General features: G+C 37.9%; 1 protein-coding gene across 4 annotated transcripts in view; it reads right to left on the reverse strand.

Moving 5' to 3' along the window:
* The window catches only part of STK24 (serine/threonine kinase 24), a 54092-nt gene that overhangs the window by 6919 nt on the left and 25855 nt on the right, over nt 1–21318 (reverse strand). For all 4 annotated transcript variants that reach the window (XM_063392345.1, XM_063392344.1, XM_063392343.1 and 1 more), the window contains 7 exons: nt 11885–11941; nt 8894–9002; nt 8610–8767; nt 2662–2847; nt 2269–2414; nt 1247–1370; nt 284–352 (listed from right to left, as the gene is read on the reverse strand). In XM_063392345.1, the coding sequence (XP_063248415.1) occupies nt 284–352; nt 1247–1370; nt 2269–2414; nt 2662–2847; nt 8610–8767; nt 8894–9002; nt 11885–11920 (828 nt within the window). In that variant the 5' untranslated portion in view covers nt 11921–11941. The remainder of the gene's footprint in view (nt 1–283; nt 353–1246; nt 1371–2268; nt 2415–2661; nt 2848–8609; nt 8768–8893; nt 9003–11884; nt 11942–21318) is intronic.

The following is a 21318-nucleotide window of genomic DNA, read 5'->3' on the forward strand; positions in this document are numbered from 1 at the left end:
TAAATACACAAAGTAGTGCCAAAAATAGAATGCTGCAATTCAAACACTTACACACCTTTTTCTTGTCATGTTCATTGCTTTAGGCCAGCATGGCTGATGCTACCACCATGCATACCAAGTATTGTTAGGAGCAAAATACACATCTCAGAAGCAGACACCAAAGGCACAACTAAAACCTAACACAGCAAGTTATGGGTAGTAGCAATCTTAGTTGTCATTTATTATATTTTTCATTTTTTTCAGATAAACCTTGGAATTGTTAAGATTTAAAGCAATAACTTACCTCTGCAAATAAAGGGGATATAACTGTAGACAGACATTGGGATAGAGGCCTCTTTGGGATATCTTTTTCCTTTAAAGAAAAAAAACCGACCGATTTTATTCCTGAAAAAAGCCTCCTCATTGTATTCTAACTAAAGACAAAATGTAGTTCCAACGTGCTACACTTTATGCAAGGTCTGTTTCCATATACGGAAAATGTTCTGCAACATACTATTCCAAAGCACTGTGCAAAATAGAGGCTGAAATAAAATTTGAGACTTCAGCACCTCAAATGCATGTAAGCTCAAAATTAGAAAGAAAACAAACAACCCCACAACCCCACCAAACTCCCACAATCCTACTGAGCATGAACTAAATCACAAACATGGTGATATTTACTAGGTTCATCCCATATGATACAGTATTTTTCTTGTATTTCTCCAGAATTTTCAGAGACAGGACAGCAACCACCCACTCTGGCCACAAACTGCAGAAAATACAATGGAGCAGTTCCTAAACATCCCTTATTCTGAGTTTGCATTTGGGTTTTTGCTTGTTTGTTTGGATACAGACACATTCTATTCCTTGTTAGATTGTAGTCTTTTTCCTTAAAAACCAAAAATGCCTTCTTCAAAACTCCAGCCTAGTGGAGTTTGCACTGTACTGGTTTTAGCTTACTATACAGAATGAAGCTTTAAAAAAACCAGTATTGACTGGTCTTCCTCCAGCGTTTGTACTTCACAAACTAGAGAAATATTTTGGTACATATTTTGTCAACTACAAAAAAGGACATATTCCCAAATGCCCAAACTTCAAGACTTAGTCAGAAAATTTTGTGGAAGGCAACTGTAGAAAATACATTTTTAGCAAAAGTTCTGTGAGTTTCACAATATAAATGCTTTTAAAGGCATAAAATAAAGTCACCCCACTAAATTATTAAAGCAAGAATCATCTTCTCATATTATAAAGTCAATATTTTGAGCACCTTATTTCTTTGCAATTCCAAAGGCTGGGCTGCTCCATTCTCTAGATTCTTGGGGTCTTTTTCTCTTATTGTAAAGATCCACTCTTCTGAATCACTCCCACCTGAAGCCTGACCATCTGCTTCACTTCAAGGGAAAGGAAAAAAAAGATCAATTTTTATTACCTACACCTTACTGCTGATGTTCATTCAATATACATACTACATATAAAAACTACAGTAAAAACCAAGATCGGGATTCTATTCTGCAAGCACTACGTATAAAGACCAATATGAAAATTAATTAAAGTAACTTTTATTTTGGGTAAATTAAAAAATTTAAACCAAGATACTTCACCAAATGTATGGAAGTGATGAATTCCAGATTGAAAACATTTTCCCAAGTCACATTAACAAGTTACATGGAGTGTTTTATTGCTATCTGAAAACTAGCTTTAACAGAGTACCTCAAACCATCAGGGAAAGGGGAGGAAATTAGAAAACTTAATTCACTTTTCTTGCCTAGACAAACAGATAAGACACTGGAGCTGTGGTCACTGGAAGGCATGAAGCCATTAATACTGTTAAGAAATATACAGCTGTAATGTCACCCATGAAATACCCTGATGCTTGCCATTAGCATGCAGCCTAAAATTGCAGAGAATAGTTGTGTTTTCTTTACTAAGAGGTATTTAATCCATTTGTAAATAAGTTGTGGCAATCTCTTCACTTGAATTTCACTTGCAGTGTGTTACTTGGCTGTGCAGCTTGAGACCTTCTGCCTGCAGAACAGCTGGCCTCATATCTAGGAAGAACCCTGGACCCTACATAAAAGACAAGGTAGCAAAGCATATGGGCCAGAAGAGTTTTTTTAAGTGACTGTTACTTTAATGAAATCCCTGGCAATACTCAAATTAAGACTGCATTCATTTACCAAGGCCATAAGCTGAAAAGCTGCAAAAAAAAAAAAGAACACAGGAATAGATGTGCTAAAAATAACTCCTTGGCTCCTCACAAAGGATATTTTATAGACTCATCAAACTTACGTATCCGAGTCATCAGAACTGGAGTCGTCATGACTTTGTTCAGACTTCCACCTCTTGTGCCTGTCAATGAGGTCAGCCAAGTAAGACGTTTTCTTGGAGTTTCGTAAAATGAATTTGTGTTTCAAAAGCTCTTTTGCAGTAGGTCTCTTAAAAGAAAATAAGAGAGAGTTGGGGGGGGTTTACCATGTTTGAGAGTGTTGAATGACTCACTATAAAAACAAAGAAACCCAGAGTTTAGTCTTGATACAAATGAGATTTTAAATATACACAGTATCTAAAATTATACCTGTCACTTATGTCACACCATATTAGAGAAGCTGAATGATTCTTATTCATGCAATTCATGTAAAGCAGTCAAGTTCTCTACTACACACTGACAAACATGAAACTCACAAAGCTTGGGTCCTTGTTTAAGCAGGCCTCGACAAATTCTTTTAGGGATTTACTGAAGTTTCCTTCCAGCGTTGGTGGATTGTTCTTAGGAATGAGGAACAAAACTTTCATTGGATGTAGCTCTGAATGAGGTGGCTCTCCTTTCGCAAGTTCTATGGCTGTTATGCCTAATGACCAGATATCTGCCTGTAAGAAAGAATGCTTTTAAGATTAGGTTGGAGAAAGAAAAGAAAATGAAGTGTTGGCTTGCTATTCTAGTTTAATCAGCAACACACATCTGCTTGCTCATACTGTCCCCTGGTGGAATGGGGGAGGAAGAGAATTTGAAGGGTTAAGGGGAGAAAACTTGTGGGTTATGAACGGTTTAGTAATTGAAATAAAATAACAATAATAATAAATTATAATGAAAAAGAAAATAACAAAGAGAGTAAACTAAAACCCAGGAAAGGCAAGTGATGTAAATGGAAAGAGCTGCTCACCACCAACAGAAAGTTGTTCAACCAGTCCCTGAGGAGCAGACCCCAGCCCACCTTCCCCCTGGTTTTGTTGCTGAGCATGAGGCCATATGGTGTGGAGTATCCCTCTGGTCAGCTGGGATCAACTGTCCTGCCTGAGTCCCCTCTCAGCTCCTTGTGCACCCCCAGCCTGCTCACGGCCGGGCAAAAAGCAGAAGAGGCCTTGACGCTGTGCAAGTGCTCCTCAGCAATAAGGAAAACATCCCTGAGTTATCAACACTTGCAGCACGAAGCCAAAACACAGCCACATACCAGCTACTGTGAAGAAAATTAATTTTACCCTAGCCAAAACCACCACACTTGTAAAGGTGGATTTTTAAGCTTTACTGTAAATAACTTCATGTGTAAATTGGTTTTGTTACCATTCTTTTATGCTATTAGCCACATAGCCCAAGTAAACAGTTTCTTTGTTGTCTCCACTCTTCAGTATAAAACAGTTGTACTAAATAGAGTTTAATTTTTTTCAAATCAATACTACTACACCAAAAAGCAATGTCAGAGTTGTTATAAACTAGCATTTTATCAACCAGTCTAAAATACTTACATAAAGTAAAATATTTTAACTTGAAGAAGATTTTTCCTCAACATAAATTAGCTAGTACAACCATCAGAAATTTAATACATTGGAATATAACTTCCCTGGGGTTTAACACTGGTTTGATATATCTTTTTGTCATGGGTTAGCACTGGCCAGATGTCAGTGCACCCATGAATATATGTTTTTTCTCTAACAACTCCTGTGGGATGTGATCAGGAACAGAGCAGAGCAGGCTTAAACCTTGAAAACAAAAAAACCCACCAAAACTTTATTAATTACATAAGAACAGGGACAGAGATACTCTTAAACACACACAGAGACAGAAATAAAAACTTCTTAGAACATTTCTTCTCCCAGTTTCTACCTCCCCACCCATCACTCTTCACAGACCAACCCTTGGGTTTTAGATCAAACAATCACCACTCAAAAACAAACTAATCTTCAATTCAGCAAGGGAGAGAGGAGTCTCTCTCGCACCACAAACTGTTCTTCAGAAAACAGGGGTCCACCCCTTATGTGTTTCCATGTCACCCATAGCACCGCCTGGAGAAGTCTGCTAAGGTGACACTCTCTTTTTCCTATGTCCAGCGCTCTCACCGCTGTCCACAGGCTGAAAACTGCATACAGGGCTCTTTTAAGGATACTTGCATGCCGAGGTCTCCCCTTTTTACCCAGGGGCCAGGGTTCCAGGAGCAGGTCTGCCCTGAGGGCAGAGGGTGCCACCTCACCCTCCCCCTCTCTTCTCTGCTCGCTACTCACTTCAAGTGCCAGTCACTGTAGCAAAAGCAAGGGGCAGCTGCATCCACCCAAAAATGCAGTTTATGTTCAAAAGAGACTTAAGTTCAGTCCATGGCTGACATTATGCAAGAGAAGTCCGGCTCAAAAGGCTACTCCTCTCATTCTTCCATCGAGTTCCTTCCAATCATGCTTTATCATCTCAGTCCCAGGCCGCTTCCCTCTCTCCGAAAACCACCAGTCATGAGAATCAATGTCTAAGAAAAGTTTCTTTCTACCAAGCAAGGGTTAACAGTTTCTTCTCGGCAGGGTGCAGGCTCAGGCACTCCCAGGCTCCGCAAACCCCCAGGTGGCTGAGCACCTTCTCCCGGAGTTTGGGGGGGAGGAGGGGGGTGAGCACACACAGAAGGCACTTCCACAGTTTTCCACCCCTCCATCCTAGACGGGGCAGCTCAGTTCCACTTCTGTCCCTTCTCTTCTCCCCCCCGCCGGGGGCTCCGGCTTACCTGAGCCGACCACGTGTTTCCCCTCCCCCACCCAGCCTCGTGGCCGGGCAGGGGAAGGAGGCCTGACACGTCCCTCTGCTGAAACCGGGATCTGAAAAGAGGCCGAGCCCCCCAGACTCCTGCTTTTAACTCTTTGTGTCCTCAGAGGCGTGTCCAAACCTCCGAGTGACCAATCCAGGTGCCAGCAGAAAAGCTGATCACTGATTGGACTGCCCACATCTCCCTGGAAAAATTCACCTCCCCCCCCAACCACGACACTTTTTTATTCCCAGACTGGAGAAATGCAGCCTTGAAAGTAATTTTCAGTTTTCTGGTCCATGTAGCCTCTGAAAGTTTTTACCATCAAAATGTGCTACTCTTTCTAGGGAATGCTGTCTCCCTTGACACAAATCCTACTGCAAATCTGCCTGAAGTAATGTGAAGTAATGCATTGTAATTCTCTTATGTTTTGCTGAAATCACAGACCCAAAAGTCAAGAGAATGGATAGTACATCTGTCAGAAAGGTAAAAGAAAAAAAATCATGGAAACATCTGTTCCAAGGACAAGATACCAATTAAAAATATTTATGTTTGGTTTTCTTCTGTTTCTTTTTAAGTGAAAGCAGAACAAAGACTTATTCTAAGGAAAACAGGAAAAAATCTGACATGAGCTGTCTGGTTTTACTCCCAAACAGAGCATTTGGAATTTTGCTATGCTGTAAACAGATCTATTTCCAGGTCCTGCACAGAGAAGATTTCATTTATCACAGCTGTCTTTACTAAGTACCCCTCAACCCCACATGTGTCAGCCCCATGGATTCTCATGGTTATCTTTGACTGACTTGCACATATCCATTCCACTATCACAGCCACAGTGCGTGGCCAGAAACAAGCTCCACCTTCCTTGTTCAGACAATATCCGACTGTTAAAAGCTTAGTTACTTAATTTTGCAAGTCAGAATGAAAAAAAAAATCAATTAGCATACCATCAAATTTATGAAATGCCATTTTGTTAGTCCATGTTACAGAAAGTTCCTGAGCACAAAGAATCACATAAGCACATGAGCCCCGAGTTTCATTTATCTTAATAAGAGCATTATCAGCTAAGCTCTCCTCAAGCCTAATTGTAAGTAACTTCCCTCTAGCAGAAAAGCTTTTCTTGGTTACAAAAGAAAAATGTCACCTGTGAAGATGAGTCTTAATGTTAGCAACTGAGCATTATTACTTCCAATTTATTCAGAATTTCAGTTTCTCAGGAGTGAAGTATTAAAGCCATATAAATGGATAGTTTTTCTTCTGCCAGACTTTCAGGTGGAGCATGTGTATATACAAGTATAAACATCAAATTTACATGTGTATGAGTGCCTAGATATCCACCTGCACACACACATATATATATAAATACTTCCTTTTTTCTAATGTATTTATAACTCTGTTGCTAGTTACCTTCCTCTACAAAAATGAACAAAAAAGTGCAACAAACCATGGCTGCACACTAGACTCTTTGAAGTTGAAAGAGTCAACTCATTGAAGCTCATTCCTGTTGAAAACATCAAAAATAACTCCTGGCAAATTCCTCTGGAACCATATCCTCCCCTTTCACAGATAAGAATCACAGAATCACACAGAATCACAGAATAATGAGGTTGGAAGAGACCTCTAAGATCATCAAGTCCAACCTATGCCTTAACACCTCTACTAGACTATAGCACTAAATGCCATGTCCAGTACCAATCATATGTGTATCCAATTAGGCATTTATAGGATGCACTTGACTGTGACAATGTAACCCCAAAACAAACACAAATGGTTCTCCAAATGGAGAGGGATAAGCATGACCTCAGGATATGGTGACACTACATTAGGTTTTATCACATGTTGTGATTTTTAGAGTCTCAAATCTTGAACAAAAATTCTTCTTCCAAGTTCAGATGACAGTCAACAAGTCACTGGTAATTACTGTTCACTGCAGTACTGCCACAAGCCTTTCTTCTTCTAATCTAATGAGTAAGGCTCAGTCTGGCTTTGAAGTTCTTGTAAGTCAAAGAAAACAGGCTATGTGCAAGACCAAGCCATTTTCAAATTAAATATCTATTTTTTACAGTATGAGTTTTATAACAGAAAGAACAGAGAACTAAACATATGATAAATGAAGCACGTTAAGAAAACATGTTTTCAGATAAGACAGGAATCAAAACAGGAAGCAGAAATACTGCCAAAAACTAGAGCCCTTTCAAGCTTTTATTGGGAATCCTTCATCAAGTATCCAAGACACTTGTGTCCATGTGACATTGCAGACTGAAACAGCCACAATGGAAAACGTAAGGGCTGAATCATACTTTGTCCAAGTGATAGTAATTCCCAGGAGCCAAACCCCCAAAAAACAAAAAAAAGCCAACCCCAACCAACCAAAACCAACAAACAAATTAAAAACCCCCACAAAAACACACAAAGGAAAAAAAAAACCAACCACCACTCAAAAAAAGTTTGCCTAAAAACCACCACTCAACTTTAAACTGAGATTGTGGGGTCAATTAAGCTTCTACTGGCTCTACAGTGTTTTTCTCTTTACAGAAAGATATCAAATAGGGAATTAAACAATACTACAGCCTAGACCAGAGTCAGCCTTGGCAGATATGGCCAATCAACAAATCCCTACAGGGAAATCAGAGGGAATGGGCAAGAAAGATGAGCTCAGGGAAGAACAGAGGGAAATACTGCTGATTATCATAAAGTAAACTGATCTTAACACAAGCTGGGCTTGAGGGTGACCTTTGTTTCAGACCTTCAGCTGCAGCACTGGGTTGGGCAAAGAGCCTTTCCTGATAAGATGAGTGTCATGCTGAGCTAGCCAGACCATGTGGGGCAGGGAGAAGGCAGGGGCAGCAAAGAGCTGTATAGGTACCTCAAACAAATAGAAGCATAAAAAGCAAGTAACCAACACGGTGAACTTGGAAAAACGCAATAGGGTTGAGCTGGCTTTATGGGGCATACTCCTTGCTGGCAAGCAGGGACAAGCAGTGCCACACTGGTGAGAATACAGAGAACAGTCACAGAATCACATTTCTGTTGGGACCCAACTATTTATTACAAGTGATATATCATGCTTGAGATTTCAGTATGCTGATGCGCCACTCTGCTAAATCAAAATCGTGTATATAGCTAAATTTGGTATTAAATATTAACACCTCCCGGATGGCAAATCTGAAAGAACACAGTCAGAGTAGCACAGACCCACACAGCACATTCTGCCAGGGCTGAGTAACAGCCCTTCCAAACAACACTTTCACAGCCACCAAATCCATATTCTTCAACTGTGCTGCTGGCTATTTTTTTCCAAAAACAAGTGGAAGAATATTAACATTTTGTATATATTTGCACTCTTCACTTTTAAACAGCCAAAAATGCTCATCAATAGAGTGGGATAAAAGATGCTGGGATGTACTCGTGAATACTGCATCATTTCTAGCCATCTGGACTGTCTTAATAAACTGCAAAACTTAAACTTGGAATACAAATTAGGAAATCTTTCCTCATCAACAGCTTTTAGCTGCAAGGTTTCACCTGAACACACCCTCATATGGACACAAAGTTATTAGCTGTGTTCTCAAGACCAACCTATGTAATCAAGTTAGAAAAAGGATGGGACTTTGGTAATGCCTTGAAGTACCTTACCTTTGAATCATATGCTGATTGCTTTATTACTTCAGGTGCCATCCAAAATGGTGTTCCCACAAAGGTATTCCTCTTTATCTGTGTATCTGTAAGCTGTCCAGCTACTCCAAAATCTGCCAGTTTTACTTCCCCTTGTTCAGACAGCAATACATTAGCAGCTGGAATAAAGAAGAGGAAATACCAGAAATGAAGATATTTGACACCATTTGACAACGTAAGGGTGCTCATTCAGGTTGCATGAATTCTTCTGATATTCTTTCACCACAAATAATAAAATAATTTACCTTTAATATCTCTGTGGATTTTCTTTTCTGAATGCAAGTAATCGAGTCCTTTGAGTATCTCCCTCAATATTGTGGCAATTTGAGTTTCATCAAGTGAGCCAGGTTCTAACTAGGAGATGCAAGAAACATTTGAATATGTATAAAAAAGGGACAAAAGAGAACAGAAATAACACTGTGACTATAAAAAGAAATTACTCGTTCTGTCACCCCTCAAAACTTCCTATTTTTTAACTTCATAACATGAGACAGAATATTCTTTTTAAATACGCATGGTCCTAAACTAAGTGGCCTAATGAACAACAGGAAAAGAAATAATTTATCTAAAATATTCTGTAAATTTTGTTAAAGGTGCCATAAAGACAGAGTCTCAAGTTATTTCTTTGTGGTCAGGTCATAGATTCAGTATGCCTTTGAAAAGCGTCTGATGTTAACATGACACTGAACTTAGATGTGCAACTCCACAGACCCTATCTGGACCCAAATCTCAAAGCCTGAGCAAGAAGCTAAGGCATTCAAGGTACTACATCAATCAGTCTACGACTACATACTGCACTGGATTTTGAGAAACTCTCTAAAACACAACTCAAACCGATAGGCAGAGAGAACATTACGTATTTTAAAATACTAACTTTGTTCATGTAATACTGGAAATATAAATCTGCTGATTGTTAAAAGACTCCAAATAATGCTTCTTATGAGAAGTATCAGTAGTGTTAGATGATCCCAAAGATCTTTATATCTGGTATGAATTCTAAAACTGAAAATAACAGAGGAAAGGTCACTACCCAGAGAGACTTCTTAAACAATAAGGGCATCTCAAGCAAGACACTGAAACTTGGTGTCCAACAGTTAATTCTGAAAATATTCCACTATTCCAATTTATTCCATAATATCACTCATTAAAACATAATCAAAACGTTGTACATCTAAAGCTTCATTCTGTGAGAAGGAAAGCATTTCAGATAAGGATTTTCAGATAAAAATTAAAAATAACACATCCCTCAGAAATTCTCCCGCATGGCAACAGAGGTAATATTTCATGTAACAAAGATAATGCATTTACTTTATCTTTGCAGCTTTAGTTATAATCTTATTTGCTTTTCCTTAGCTCTGATAATACACACAAAATTACCACTACCTGAAACTCACTAAGACATTCTCAAAGCTTTGCCCAGCCAGGCTGCAAGCACCAGCTTGAGACTCGGTAACATGACACAGCACATCATTAATGGGGGAAAACCTCTAATGCCAGATTCAGCTCACCTCAGTGTGGAGGAATTACTGAAAACAGAGTAAATCTGAGAATATTGGTACTTGTCACAAGCATGAACCACTGTCACCTCAGTCACAAACTTAAACTATACTCAAAGTTTGAACAAATATGTACATGCAGCTGCATTATATGTACTTTTTCTTGTGAGGCAGGATTTTGAAATCATCCAGTGCATATTCAAATACAGAAAAGACCAAGCTAGCGTGACACGCCTGCACTCTGAATGTGGAATTCAAGGTTCCCAGTAATTCTTGCCTCGAGTATGAAAACATGGCCAAGCATGCCAGATTCTAGTTGAGAACCATAATGTGCATGTTAGAACTACAAGAACATGCACCAGAATATAAACTGAAAATTAATGAAGCACACAAAAGGTGCTTCATAGACACTTACAAGATATTTTCAGTTCTGTGGTGCAATTTCTTCAACAACATTTTAACATGTGAACAAGGACTTTCTACTATTTCTAGGCAACAAACTTAGAGAATAAACACATAGTCATCACACAAGTGAAATTTATGTGATTAAAAAAAAGAAGAAAATGTGGTAACGTGTTCTTTCAGTTCTTTTATACTTACATTAAAAAGTAATAGCTAATTTATAAAAGCAAACCCGATTTCTAATTGCTTTTCTGTCAGGAAGAACAAAAAGCGATCACAACAATAAATAAACTTTTTTTATATCTTTATGGGGAACATCATGAATTTTTACACAACTTCTAACAGATGTGGAAGCTAAGGTATAAACGGGTTCAAAAATACACAACTGCAGGAAATCCACATTTAAAACCCCGTCCTGTCTTCTGGATGTCACCAGCAAAATCCCTTTACAGTCACCTTGTTCCTTTTGCTCTTTCCTCAAGCATTTATCAGCTACCCCATTTGACAACTGCAAACTCTGCTACAAAGACATTCTGCCTCAATTTGTATAACAATTTTCAGAGACTTTAAACATGCATTATTATTCCTATAATACTGGTTTTTAAATCCACAATAAACATAAGAAGATGTATGTCATTTCAGAGGGGGCTTGGGTGCTTTTTAATAGCAGAAGTGAATGTCAGCATCCAGTCGCAGAAAACATGATCTGCACTGACCTCTTTGAATTCCAGTTCAAACTTGGGTACTCCACCCCAGGTGCAGAATTAGCTACTTGCTCTTGTTAAACTTCACAGGCTTGGTGATTGCACAGCCCTTTGGTCTAACCAGGGCTCCCTGCAAGACCTATCTACCTTTCATGGAGTCCACCACTTCTCTTATTTCTTTGAAATATTATTTCTAATACCAGCCTAAATTGCATTTCTGTCTGTCATCAGAAAGACTTCAAACAGGGAACCTTCTGTTTATGTGTTTGGGGGAGGAGGTGGTGAGGAACATACATTAAAAGGTATGAACTAAGAAGATTTGTGGTGGTAGAATTAAGAGATATAAAAAACTTTTTTCAGACACTAGTACTCTCTGGCTGACTGAAGATTAGCATACTAAGATGTTTATATCCTGCTTCCAATATTATGTTGCTTAGTTCCCTTCTATTTACACAAATAATCAGTCATGCCTCATGGAAAATAGCATTTTTCTGGCACTGACAAATACTTTTGTCCTTTACTGAAAGTGAACATTGCCACAGCCAAGTGATCTATTATAGGTTCCAGAATTTTAAGATAGGAAAATAATTATATGAAGTAAAGTAGCAAAAAAACCCACGAATAATTTACTTACAAGATCAAGAGCAGAGCCTCCACCCAAATATTCCATTATTATCCATAATTTTGTATCCTGCAAAACAAAACAAAAAAAATATTAAGATAAAAAAAGAAGAAAAAAAAAAGAAAAAAGTAGTAACTTAAGTTAATGAGACTTGTTCCATTCTTTTGCTGACGAAATTATCTGTAGTTTTGAAACACTACTAACATTTAGCTGTTCCTCAAAAGTATCTTTGGATTATTTACTCAAGAGTGTGTGCATGGAGGAGAATGCATTTTCATTTTAAAATTCCAATTATGCACATTCCAAATATCAAATAGTGTTACATATAACATATTTCCTTTCCTTAGAAAATATTATCTCAGTTTTGTTGATCATCTTTATTTGTACAGATACCCCAAAATACTTTCTTTAGTAAGCCTGACTCTTGTCTAGTTTAAATTGAAATTGAATTTATCCTTCATTTTTCTGCATTGTTTCATTTTCTTGAACAGTCAAGTAGGTTTTTTCCTCTAATGATTATGCATCTGATATATGGCACAAACCTTTGCAGTTGTGTTCAAGAAAGAAGAAGCAAAGTAGTAATGAAGATTGTTTAAGATGACTATAACAATTTACTAGCTTCACCTAATAAAAGAAAAGCTAGCAACAACATCAAGCTACCATATTCCTAAAGAAAATCTTGGTACATATCACAGAACTGTTTAACACAAGATATACAGAACATTCTGCTAAGAGACTGGACTCAATTTCTTTCCACTGTCTGGAGCATCTTTTTCCCAAATACACTAAGAGAAGCAGTCCATCTTTTAGTCCAGCTTTTCCTTGCAGTACCAGCCTTAATACACACAATAAAGTAAAGCCACAAACCTGCTACACTGGTATTCAAATGAAATTGCTGCACAAAACACACTGGTGGTTTTTATGATTACCATAGAGGTGAAAAGCTTTGTTCGTTTCACCTCTATGGTATGTACCAAACTTTCACAAGACCCAGCATAATAATATAGATATCTCTCAGAGCAAGGAGCACATAAATAGCAACACTATTCATTTACTTCATTCAACAGAATAAAATTTCATGTAAAAATAATGGCTTACAGCCAGGGCATCTGACTCTGAATTCCCATCTGGAAGGACAGATTCAAATTTTTAGAGAAGTGGTAAATGTATTGTAGGACATAACTTCATCTAAATCCTCTGAGGGATTCAAATTTTAGCCCTTAGGACCCCCTTAGGTCTTTCCATCATTATTATATCTACACCTCACTGCATCCACCCCCTCTCTGGACCCAGAATGCACTTGCTGTAGGTAAATGTGCATTTTTCCTACCTCCAGTTACACATACCGTACTATTTTTAGGTAAGACCCAGGATTAGAGTTCCTTCATGATGCACTATTTTTAACACAGAGATTCAGCTAAATTTAGATACCCTTCCTCAGCAATCAATTCATGCTATTTGATAAACAGTCTTGTTAAAAACATTTTAAGAGAGCCAGAACATATTTTTTAGGAATAAAGAGTAATTTAAAAATATAATCTATCTCAATACTGACAAATAACATCCTTATAGTGCTTACTTTCTGTAGACATCACAAATATTCCAAGAACTGTAACCTATCCTGATAGAGTCCCTTACAGTACTGAAATAGTTGTTTTTCTGCTAAAACATTTTCATGTTTTTCCTGTCCTTTGAGGCTCCAGGTAGTAGCAGTTCCAGAACAAGAACATTACTGAGATGTGTCTTACGTCAGTAATCCTAAACTTGATCAATATTTTAAATGTATATTTTGCTGACAAAATGTGTTTTAAAGCTACATGAAATTTCTGGAATATTCAAAACTTCCACTTCATTTTAATAGTAACTTAAACACAAACACGTCAGCGGCATCACTACTTCCTAGTTCACTGGAAATGCCTTGTTGGGAAAGAACAAGGTAAAGGAAGCAAAAAAACCCCTTGACCCTTTCAAGAACAGAGAAGAAAAGAAGAAAAATTTTTAAAAAGGGGGGGAAAACCCCAAAACATCCCCAACATCTCCCATAGAGGTCAACAAAAGATGCATCTTCCCTCCTCTATTATCTGAATTATCTCAAGGATTTAAAGAGTTAACAACTCAAAGTAAGATATAATTTCCCAAAAGAGAAACTCTCTAGAATGCTAGGCAACAAATTCTCCAGCTGGAAACTAGAAACTAGAGGTAGAAAATAACTAACAAAAATATTTAGGAATATCATTTTAATCACACAGTTACACAATCATATAACACATTTACACTACTACATGTTATATTACTCATAGTCTTTTCAAATCATAAATTTATCATTTCAATTATTTTTCTAGTTCAATTCTTTGCTCCTGAAACTTTCATCATCAGCTGCCTGAGGCCGCATGTCTGAATTTACAATACAAAAGCCATTGATCCAGTCAACTCAGTAATTCTACATTTTAAAACGAATTATGGAAATACAGTTAAGAAACACACATACACAACTGTATCTGTATCTCAGTGTAAAGCTAATTGCAATCTATTGCAATTACGGCGTCTTTTTATCTGCATCCCTATATTCAAAGTTATTTTTAATTCTCTATGGTTCCCCCTTGCCTCAGAAATAATACTCAACTTCATCAATGGTTTTAGGTTTTTATTTCTGAAGTTTCGATCATTCATATGAAGTATCTGAACACATTCATTTCATGTACTCAAATAAAATTAATTACCATGGTAGCAAATCTTACTACCACCTTTCCCTAATACTTTTTGGAATGTTTTTTTAAGTTTTCTTATATAAAATCTGTATATATTGCTTAGCAAGAAGATGCAAATACATCCTTTTGGCAAAGACAGCTGTAATGAATTTCTCAATATGTATTTCATCTTAGAGCAAACAACCTATATATACTGACTATGTCTGTGGGGGCTTGGATGCTAGGTATCCTCCCAAAAGCACTCTATCACTCCCTGTCTCAGCTGGATATGGGAGAGAATATAGCAAAAAGCTCATGGGGTGAGGTATGGACAGGGAGAGAACAATCTCTAGTTGCCCTTGTGGGCAAAGCAGACTAAAACTGGGGACATCAGTTTAATTTATTACCAGTTAAATCAGAGCAGATTTGATTTATTACCAGTAAATCAAAGACAAATAAAACCAAATCTTAAAACCCATTCCCCCTGGCCCCTTCTCTGTGGGCTTGAATTTCACTTCCAATTTTCTCCATCTCCTCCCCGCAGTGGAACCAGGGCTGGGGAATGGGGATTGAGTCGGTCCATCACATGTTGTCTCTGCCACTCCTTCCTCCTCAGAGGAAGGGCTCCTCAAGCTCCTGCCCTGCTCCCATAGGATACAGTCCTTCATGGACTTCTCCAACGTGAGCCCTTCCCATGGGCTGCACTTCTTCAAGAACTGCTCCAAGTGTGGGTCCCTTCCATGGAGCGCAGTCCTTAGGGAACAGCCTGTGGCTCTCCCACAGTGTCATAAGTCCTATCAAAGCTGCTCCAGAGTGCGTTCATCTCTCCGTAAGGCCAGAGGTCCTGCCAGCAGCCTGCTCCAGTGTGAGATCCCCACAGGGTCCCAGTCTCATTTGGGCACATCCACCAGTGTGGGTGGTGTGGGTCTCCCCCACGGGCTGCAGGTGGATCTCTGTGCTCCCACTGACCTCTGTGGGCTGCAGGGGCACAGTTGCCTCACCATGGTCTGCACCAGGGGCTGCACAGGAGTCTCAACTCCAGCATTTGGAGCACCTCCTCCCCCACCCCTTCTCTACTGACCTTGGTGTTTGCAGAGCTGTTCCTCTCCTTATTCTCATTCCTCTCTGCAGCTGCGCAGGTTTTTTCCTTCCTTCTTAAATCTGTTATCCCAAAGGCACTGTCACAGTCACTTACAGGCTCAGCTTTGGCCAGCAGCACATCCGTCCTGGAGCCAGCTGGCACTGCCTCTACGGGACTTGGGGAAGCTTCCAGCAGCTTCTCATAGGAGCTGCCCTGTGGCCCCCCACTACCAAAACCTGGCCATGCACATCAGAGATAATGCCTTGTAACAACAGCACAAGGCCAGCACAGTGCTACTATCAATTGACTTTGGCATCACCACAGCAACCAGCCTCCTTCTTTCCTTCTTTTCTGAGTATCTCTGGCATGCTTCACATTCCCCAACACCTACTGTCACTTTTCTTTTTAAAGCTGCCCAAATTCTTTTTTTGCTTGAACTTCTCACCCTCTTCAGTATATATTCCCCTTTTGCTCTCAAAGAGAACTCCGAAAGCAGTGCTTCCATAAATTTTCTTTCATAGCCTAGATCAGTAATTATATATTACACATAATCACTTGTACTTTCAAGAAGATACTACATTTACATACTGACACCAGCAACATTCAGTGCTCCCTTTTAAGATCTGAAACAAGACCAGTTTTCTTCTTTTAAGCGTCAGCCACAACACAGCATTTTCTTTAAAATACAGTGAAGCCATGGTGAGTCATCCATCCAAATTTAGGATTATTATTTCTCTGTAAACTTAGGTGAGCAGATTAATGAGGGTACATGGAACATTTCCTTTTTCACAGCAAGAACAAGGGGTTTTCCTTTGATACCATGAAACTGAAGAAAGGAACAGCATTGGAATCTAGAAGAAACTCTTAAGAGTTAAGAGTTTCTGTAGATCCTTTCCAAACTATGGTTACTCTTCTTGAGGTCTGACTTCTGATATTAACTCTGGAACCACAGAAAACTTTACAATAGCAACTTTACCTCTGATGAGGTTTCCTTCATGAAGTTGCTTCTACACCGTGAAAGTACTTGCTAAGTAAGTGCAGATACAATAGGTAAAGAATTTCTGGTACGTAAAAATTGAAGACTGTACACTGGAAAATAAAAAGGCCATCCACCAAAAAACTCCTACAGAGTCTCAAAGGTACATTTTAACTCAAATCTGAGGAGGACAGAAGACTTACAGAAAAAAGTAATCAAGTAACATGTTTGTTTGTTAGTCCTTACAAAGTTAAAAAAAATCTGAATAAACATGGGAGAGGCCTACCTTCAGAGATGTTTTGTATTTCTTTTATGTGAAGAACATACACATTTTTTAGCACAATGATATTATACAGGAGAGACCAAGCTAAAGCAATCAACACAAGTACGTACTGATGAAATTGTTTCTAAGTCTCCTTTCTTGAGGGAAGGAGAGACTGCAGAGGAAAGTCTAACACAGTCACAGAAGAGGAGGACTGGAAGGACCCTGGAGTAAGTGCACTGAATGACCTGTGCAATTTGAAAACTCTAGTAACAACAGTAAGCATATGTTTGTTTTTAAGTGAAATAAAATTTCCCACACCTATAGTGAGAAAGTGAATTTCCCAACTTGAATTCATTGTGAGAAAAGGCATTTCCCACCTTAAATTTATGGTACACAATTAGTAGCAGAACAGACTGTACTTATAAATATGTGTAAAAAGCTTGTTTAGTTTTGGATACAAGCCGTGTCCAAACTCCACTTAAAATCTCTATTTGCAAGCATTAAGACACCTATGAACAATCAGAAGCTAAAAATAATATATTTGATTGAAATAGCATAACAGATTTGCTAAATTAACCTATATACAGAAATTTTACCATCACTGCATTAGGAGAAAAACCTAGAATACTGAAAAACAAAAGGACAACTTCAACTGATCTGAAAAGAACAAACTAGCACCAAAACTAGTACCAAAACTGATATTCACTGCACAACTTGATGTGTGAGGTTTTTTTAATAAATTTTTCAGTTATGCCAAAGTAATAAGGGCCAGGAAAAGGCTCTTATATTTAAGTAATGGTATAAATTTAGTATTGATACTCATAATTCTCCAAGCATAAGAAACCAGATTAAAAGAACCTTGAAACACACAATGCATGCAACAGGATAACTTCTCTAAGTTGCATTCCTGCTACAAGTAGTTACCGTTACATGGAGATTTGTCTTCTGTTAATCTGGTATTTAAAATCCCAGAGAAGCCTGACAGGTGTAGTTATCAGAAGTTTTTTGAATACTTGCATATTGATTCTTAAATGCTTGACTTGAAAAATGAGATGCAGACATCATGGATCTTGTCTTCTGTATCTACTTTAAGCCACCTTTCCAATGGATTCCCTCCATTTTTGAAGGAAAGAAGGATTTTTTTAGGATCTATTCACCCTTGTGTTTTTAACTGCATCTGAAGACCCTGCTGTTCATCGAAGCCACCAGGTGGCAGAATCATGTAATCCCAAAGATGCCTTCACCCACCCTACACCCACAGAAAAAAAAAGAAGGGTCTACCCCAAAACAAGTCAAGTAACCCACCAAAAACAGAAGCCCAAAACTACCTGTCTAAAATGAATCTGAAAACATTTATTGCCCTGACATCCTTCATAACAAGAGGAAGAATGATTAACCTTAATCATGATGTACCTTAAGGGATATGATAGTTCATATATCTGAAATCTTCAAAGTGCCTTCCTTTCCTCACAGTCATCAAACACAGCTTCAGGCACCATCTTATTTATTCACCCTCTCCTTTCAATACCAAGTCACAACTGTAGCCACTACCTCATTATACAGGATGAAGAACCCTGGTATTTGAGCTTTTGTTATTTATTAACACATATGGACATTAGGAGATTACACACAAAGATACTGATCAGGCACAAAAAAAAATAGGTATTGTATGATGCCATAAATTATGCATTCAGGCAATGACAGGAAATGGCATTGATGTATTTGTGGTTCCTGTTCTCAAAACTTTCCACAATAAAGGTCCCAACTGTCTCAAATCTGAAAACATGGATCAAGAAGTATCAAGACTTCCAAAACATTGTAAATGGCCTTGCCCTGGAGGTCATCCTATCACAACAAATAATACACATACAAGAAAATAATTATTTAATGCTTTAGAGAGAGGACACCTATGAGTTGATGTATTGCCATTTCATCCTTGAAATTAATCAGGATTTGCAAACTTTCCAATAGCTGACTGTTCAATTTTTAGACCCACAGATTATTATTAGAACAGATACCAACTGCCAAAATTGAGTTCTTCAGGAGTAAGCACAAGGTGGCTATTACTGCTATTCAGCAAATGAACAACTTTGCTAAGGAATAAAATTAAGATCTACCTCATGGCCTCAATTCTTGTCATTTTTTTGACTAATTATAAATGTTACATATATATTATATATTTTTGGCTCAATTTAAATCTAATCAGAACTACGCTCAGTGCTCCCATCTGTTAACAGCACAGAATGAGTAGACAGTGATATCACTATCTGCCCTTTTGTTCCATTCTTTTCAGTACACAGTCCTTGGAAAGGCACAGAAGGTAAGCAACACACCCCTGAACTTCTAGCAGCCTATCCAGATACCAGTCTGATTGCTCAATGCCATAGAATAACTCTTTCAACAGACAGCACAGATTTGACAAAGGATAGAATCACTGATACCAAAAGTCAGATACTCACATTAAGTTTCTCAAAATTTGAACAATATAGTACCCAATTCTGGTAGTGTAAGAAGTACATAAAGTCCTTTCCACATCAAATGGACAAATCAATCCTATTACTCCAAAACTCCACTCCTGTGGCTGTTAAAACAGTTTCAGGAAAGGCTACAATGTTTTCAAAACTTTTTGGAATTGTCTTTGCAGAAAACAAAGTCAGAAAAAAATGTATCTTTCTATGCTAATTCACATCATCTTTCTAAGTTTGTTCTTGAAGGCAATCTCAGTAAGCACTGTAATTCTTTTCTCCATATATGCAAGAATAGAAAATTTTTAGCCTCATTAATAGGGAATAAGAACCATTATAGCACCATTCCTATGCAATAGCACTTCCTATGAAGCACAGAGTTCCACAGTGCACCTAAGCCTTCACTTGAGCTTTTCTTTGACAACCATCTGCTGAAGTTTTTCCACCCAATTCCTCCTACTACTACAACATGAAATTATATAGATTGGTGTATTATTTGAAAGCTATTTGCTTAAGTTGTTACAGATTTCATTAAGTAAAAATAAACTCTAGTATTTTCTAAAGACACTTGCTTCAAAGCACTTGAAAGTCAGATGGCATGGAAAGACAACTGTTGGTTTCAAAGAACAAGAGAAACTGTTTTATGAGATAACAGCACTACACACACACAGGTATGCCACCAGACATCCTCTGGATAACTGTCCTCTCCCTCCCTGTCCTGACACAACAAACAATCCATGCTTTACTGCAGTCTTCAAGTACTGTCCTGTTTTCTTAGAAAGGTGAAAAAATACTGAAACACCAACACATGCCATGAATTAGTTATCTTTAACCCTGCAAATTAATATATCACCTTGGAGTTTTGAGGTGTAAGAGGATCAAAAGCAGATGGTATGAAATACAGATTAAGATAAACTATTAATCAAGAAAATATGGCTAAAATCTTGCCATTCTGAAGTAGATCATCTCATATACTACTAAAGAAAACAGTTAAAATCCATTTGCTTCCTAAATGAATGAGTAGTTCTATCAATTTGAAAAGTTCCAAAGAGAAAGGATGTTGCTTTGAATATCAGCTTCCTCAAGGAAAAACTCACAATAGGAGTAACTAGATTTACCTTTAAAAGGAATTTTTAAAGTATTTCATTAATTCCAGAGCCTCCAAATAATATAACACTTCCCATCTATAGCTAGGTCTCTCATTTTACCAGAAGAGTTGTCCATCAACACTTTTAGACCAGAAAGCAGTCCAGCAATTCCCAATTCTGTTTCTACTCTTCCTTGTTGAATTTCTAGAGAAGCAGGTGTAAGACCAAATTTATTTAAAAATATGTCCCCTGCCAAAAAAGAAACCAAAACACACACACAAAATAAATTCCAAACAAAAAAGAAACAACATAACCAAAAAAACCCCCCAAAAAAACCAAACACAACCACCTCCACTTTCACTGACAATAAAAGGCAGATCAAAGAAAAGTTGCCTTCGTTTCCACATATGTAAGTGCAGAATTAGGCAGAATATTATTTTCCAGGACAATCTATTTCTTTACTACCTCAATATATTTAAATACACTAAAGCTTAAATGGTCTGAGTGCAAACTATACTCTCCAAATCCACACCCTTAGAAAAAAAATAGTAGCTGTTTAGCAAACACACAAGGATCTTCATAAAGGCCTACTACATGCCCAAATATCCCTACTAAAAGAAAAAAAAAAATCAAACCCAAAAAAAAGTCCAACACAGAAAAAATCTCAAGAATGTTCTTCCTTATGATTCCAGTCATATTCTTAGTTTTCATATAATCAGAATATATTGGAATATATAATTTATATATATATACACACACATATATAAAATATACATAATATATATTATATACTGGAATAAGAATGTGAAAAGAGAGATCAAGAACTGAGTATTCATACTCAGTCACCTGAGTTAGGTGGAGAAGGGGTCAATATTGCCCCTGAA

Source organism: Prinia subflava, chromosome 3, assembly GCF_021018805.1.
Source record: "Prinia subflava isolate CZ2003 ecotype Zambia chromosome 3, Cam_Psub_1.2, whole genome shotgun sequence".
In the NCBI taxonomy this organism is placed as follows: domain Eukaryota; kingdom Metazoa; phylum Chordata; class Aves; order Passeriformes; family Cisticolidae; genus Prinia; species Prinia subflava.